Source organism: Limulus polyphemus, unplaced genomic scaffold (genome assembly GCF_000517525.1).
Source record: "Limulus polyphemus unplaced genomic scaffold, Limulus_polyphemus-2.1.2 Scaffold1010, whole genome shotgun sequence".
In the NCBI taxonomy this organism is placed as follows: domain Eukaryota; kingdom Metazoa; phylum Arthropoda; class Merostomata; order Xiphosura; family Limulidae; genus Limulus; species Limulus polyphemus.
The window spans coordinates 37,827-43,297 of NW_013666620.1; the positions used below are offsets into that span (position 1 = coordinate 37,827).

The 5,471-nt window shown below is 36.9% G+C and overlaps 1 protein-coding gene across 1 annotated transcript in view; it reads left to right on the forward strand.

Annotated features, from left to right (window-relative positions):
- Nucleotides 1-2,605: 2,605 nt before the first annotated feature.
- The window catches only part of LOC106461678, a 28,895-nt gene continuing 26,029 nt past the window's right edge, over nucleotides 2,606-5,471 (forward strand). The window contains exon 1 of the mRNA XM_013921523.2: nucleotides 2,606-2,772. Coding sequence (XP_013776977.2) covers nucleotides 2,709-2,772 — 64 coding nt within the window. The 5' untranslated portion in view covers nucleotides 2,606-2,708. The remainder of the gene's footprint in view (nucleotides 2,773-5,471) is intronic.

Sequence of the window (5,471 nt, forward strand, 5' to 3'; positions counted from 1 at the left end):
TATTTTTGTTAACAAATATAATAATAAAAAATGTTTATTGTGGTAAACGAAATAATAATTTGATCTAAGAGTTTTTTTCATCTTCTTCCCGATTTGTAAAAAAAAAACCCCTACGTGATAGTAAAATTAATATTATTTTCGAAATCTGCGTAGCTGAATTATGGGAAACCCGATATTAAAATCAAAACAACTTTTATGGAGTTTAAATTCGCGGGCCTGTATTATTGTTTGTAAAACTCTGAAATAACCTCCAAATACAGACAAATCGTCGCACTTTTTAACCAAGTCGCAACACATCTTTAGTGGTTTAAAAAAACACTTAATAAACACAGAATCGTTTCATTTGTACCAGCTCTTGATTACTGCGACTTTACGTTCTTTTCGTGGTTACGAAGTTTTCTTAAAATGCTTTTCATTGGTTGTTTTAAAAGCTAGACGTTTTCTTCGTGGTTACGAAGTTTTCTTAAAATGTTTTTCATTAGTTGTTTTAAAAGCTAAACTCTGATTGGCTCCCTTGGCTGTCAGAAAGGCGCAACTGCTCTGTGCCTCACGCCACCCCCCCCCAGTGGCACAGAGGTATGTCTGTGGGCTTAAAACGCTAGAAACCGGGTTTCGATACCAGTGCTGTGCAGAGCACAGATAGCCCATTTTGTAGCTTTGTGCTTAACTTCAAACTGTGCCTCACAAGAAGACTGTTTAACGTTTTGTTACAAAAATATGCAGTTTTAATATAATTTTATGCCCAATCTAGATACATCTTTATGATTTGAGCGAATGAATATTTAGCGTCGGTAAAAGATGTTATTTACTCTTCCCAATAGCGATCAATGTTCGGTGTTAACCATTACCCGTAACTCCAAATCTATTATAATGGACGTGCCGTGTATATATGTATCTAACTATGTACGCGACCGAAAAATAAATACAATGTGGCGCCACCTATCGAATGGCAACATAAACAAAAATCCATAAAAAAAATTCACATTTTGGGCATTTCAGATTCAGACAATTAGAAAAATGACTACGGTATGTGCAACAACCATTTCTTTATTACAGACCACAATTCTAAATAAATGTATTCTCCCCACGACAAGAACACGACTTTCACTAGGACTGTACGTGAGGGTTTGATTATATGTTTATTGATGTAATTTGTAAATATTGTACTGAAAATGAAGTTGTTTCAATAAAGGATACCACTTTTAATATATAAAAAAGTTTAAAGTTTTTATCAGCAGAATCCGAACACTTTTCCCGTGCAGTACTTCCAAGAAAAACCTAATTTTTTTAATGTTCACTTTTCCTACATTTTTTTTTTTTTTCAATGAGATATGAATACTACGATAAGTAATTACTGAGACAAACAACAGCCCGTAAGGAGGCGTTTTTGCTAGTAACGTATAATATATTCAAATATCATTTTAGTGAATTATAAAATATTTCTGTTTCTCTTCTGGTGATTTCTTTTTCGTGTATTAATATTGGTCAACTTCAAACTGCATTTCTATAAAAGGCTCTCAAATATTGTCAAAACTGCCAAAACTTTAAGATAGAAGCCTAAGTCAATCGATGTTTGAATTCACTGATGAAACTAAAAAGGAAACCAATGACAACCAATGTTCGAATCCACGTATAAATCTTTAAGATATAAACCAATGACAATCGACGTTTGACTCCACTTACTTGTTCTAACCAAATTCAACTAAAAGTATCAGGCTCTCTTTAGTCTGCATGTTTTCTTGGACGCACGATTTCTACCAATTTATTTATTAGGACAAAAAAATCCAAACAATTTTTCCCGCTGATAGAGTAAGAATAGGTTCGTTATAAATAGGTATGTTATATCAGACAACAGAAGAGTTCATATGAATGAGACGAATGAACAACGTTCACGCTTCGTGTGAAGTCGTCTTCCGGTGGGACGGTGTTAAGCCTACAAACTTACCATGGTAGAATCCGGGGTTCGATTCCCACGCGGTGGACTTTGCTCTAAAACAAACAAACGAAATCGAATGAAATGTTCCAGATGGATCAGCAGTGTTCGAAACGCCAACGTGCCTGACCATGTGTCTGTTCGTTTGTTTGTAATTAAGCACAAAGCTACACAATGGGCTATCTGTGTTCTGCCCACCACGGGTATCGAAACCCGGTTTCTAGCGTTGTAGGTCCGCAGACATACTGCTGTGCCACTGGAGGGCGACCTAGTGTCAATGAATATTAAGAAACGTTTTCGTTTCTTCTGTGCTTCTTCATTGGTTGCGGCCACCTCCTCCTCCTCGCGCTTCGGCTTCGTTAAGTGAACCAAAGGAACGGCACAACACTGTTTTGAACACAACTCTAAAGGTATTCTCGCCCTTGGCACTATGGCGTCAAAAAATAAAATAAAATAATAATGCATATACGTGGTTCGACGTCATGCCCGCGGGAATCGCATCTTCAGTGGGTCAAACGTCATTCTCAGAGTCGTATAAAAGGAATCCGGTTTTCGTAAGATATCCATAAACAACTTCAGGCTCTTTGAGATAGTGTTCATGCGATATAGCTATAGAAATAAACAGAGTTTTCAAACTGCCCATCAATCAAACACCTATATTTAAACTTAACTCACCCGTTCGTGGCGGCCCGTTTTAGCTCCAACTTTAAGTAGCTAGGTGTTTTTGAATTCTCTCCCTCCCACCAACCCCCCAAAAAATAAATAAATAGGAGAAATGAAGGGAATAAGGATAAGTTCGTTTCGTCGATATGTGATATTATGTGCGATGTTCAACTGGGGTAAGTTACTTTAAGTTTTGAATTAGGTTCACAGTGCTAACAAAATAACTTGTTATAGTAACATAGCGCTAACAAAATAACTCGTTATAGTAACATAGCGCTAACAAAAATGTTACTATAACGAGTTATTTTGTTAGCGCTATGTTATTATAACGAGTTATTTTGTTAGCGCTGTGTTACTATAACGAGTTATTTTGTTAGCGCTATGTTACGATAACGAGTTATTTTGTTAACGCTATGTTACTATAACAAACCATTTTGTTAGCGCTATGTTACTATAACGAGTTAAGCGCTAACAAAATAACTCGTTATAGTAACATAGCGCTAACAAAATGGCTTGTCATACTATCATAGCGCTAACAAAACGGCTTGTTATAGTAATATAGCGCTAACGAAATGGCTTGTTATAGTAACATAGCGCTAACAAAATGGCTTGTTATAATCTATATTTGACTTAAACTAATTTTATAAGGCAGACACATCAAATAATATGAAATATTTACTATTTTCTCTTATATTAATTGTTAATTAAATTTAATAATTAATGGTATACTGTCTAAGCATTTGTTTTTCTTTTTGCTAAGCCTAATGTTTAAGAATTTTTTCAGCTTTTTACTAAGCCTAATGTTTAAGCATTTCTTCTGCTTTTTGCTAAGCCTAATGTTTAAGAACTTATTATCTTTACTATAGCTGATAACCGAACGCTCAGTGTAAAACATATTTAATGTTAAAACTTAAATCAATCAGATTTATAGTCCTAACAAAAATGAAGGTAATTACGTTTCAATGCAGATTTTTTTTTTAATTATAATCTCCTCATTTTTAGTTTATTATGATCTTAAAACCAGGATCTGACTTTGTTTAACCACGAATTACTAATGCATATAACGCATTTTATCAATGCTAGACTAAATCCGTAATGGACAAAACTATAATTGAAAAGCAATGTGCATGAGGTAAACTGACTTTTCAGTATGTTTTAGATCATGGTTTTAATGTTATTTTAGGTAGACGTGATACAAACAGTAAAAATATTATCATCTCAGTTAACGTTTAAAATATAAACTAAGTCAAAAACCATATATTCTTTAGCAACCCGTTTTTTTTACCCTCGCCAGCAATGTTCCCTCTAATTTTTTTCAATTCATGTTCGGAATTATTTTTTTTTCATGTGCACCAGTATCAAGGCAATGTGCGGATGTGCGCTACCAGCTTTTTTGGGGGGATATTCTTAGACCATCGACCCTTTTGGGTCATTAGGCCGCTTCGCAATGCTACCAATTGGTTATTTGGGGTTTAGGCCTATCGAATGCCAGGGTCATTAGCTCACCAGTGGCACAGCGGTATGTCTGCGGACTTACCACGCTAGAAACTGGGTTTCGATACTCGTGGTGGGCAGAGCACAGATAGCCCATCGTGTAGCTTTGTGCTTAACCTCAAACAAACAAACCAGGGTCATTAAGGCCGTCAACTTGTTGTGACTCCTCACCATTACCGAGGATGTGCGCGGCTGGAATAATCTAGTGCGCAGCACTTGATTGGTTGTTGTGCGCAGCTTAGAGGGAACGCTGTTCGTCAAGCATCCCTGGTTCACTATTCATCGATAACCCACTTACCCATCGCATCTGATTACAGTTACCTTTACCCACTGTCTTCAATCTCCACTTTTCTGCTAGGCGTGTGTGTGTTGTGGGTTTAACCCACGTCGAACTGTATATTCGACGGATGGGGGGGACACAATTATGAGATACAAAACAAAAACAAACGCGTCAAAGGTAGACTTTGTAGGGCGAAGAATGAGTTTGATAAAAGTGGGTTAAGGATAGTAAAAAAAAAAATCTCTTCATATTCATAACTCATACCCACCCTGCGACAGTTCTTAAATCGTATTTATGTGTTCAGCGCTCTACGTGAAATGATATTGTAATCAAGTTAGTAGGTCAATGACATACGTTATCTAGGTTTTACAGTATTCCATGAACCAGTAATTTTAGCTGGATGAATGCTTGATGTTACTATTGTTGTTGTTGTTGTTTTATCGCAAAGCTACACAATGGACTATCTGCGCGATGTCCTCCGCGGGGAATCGAACCCCCCTGAGCTGTGATTCCGTAAACTTAGCGTTGACCCCCCCGGGGGGGGACAATACTACTGTCGATAAACGGATATTTGATTGGTAATAACAAGCTCCATCTATATCCGCTATCGTCACTCTATACACTGTTCGTTTAGCTTGATGAACCGATATTACGTTTTTTGTTGTTGTTGTTTTTGGCGTAACTCAATTCTAATGTTTTTGAAACACACCAATGAAAAATGTTGAAAAAAAATTCTGTAAGATATAAAAGTATTACTATAAGGCTTAAGGCCTGTAGAAATGTTAACAGCTTACCTCGTGTTTGTTATTGTAGAAAACGGGCTGGTTAAGACTTAAATTGCTTTACGGGTGAGCAAAAGAGGAAAAGCAACCAATAAGATACTGCCAGAGATTTTCATTGTTTGTTGCCCCCCAGTGGCACAGCGGTACGTCTGCGGACTTACAAAGCTAGAATCCGGGTTTTCGATACCCGTGGTGGACAGAACGCAGATAGCCCATTGTGTAGCTTTGTGCTTAATTACAAACAAACAAAATCATTGATTGTTGAGTCTCGCGCAATAAGAGTTGGCGGTGGGTGGTGATGACTAGCTGCCTTCCCTCT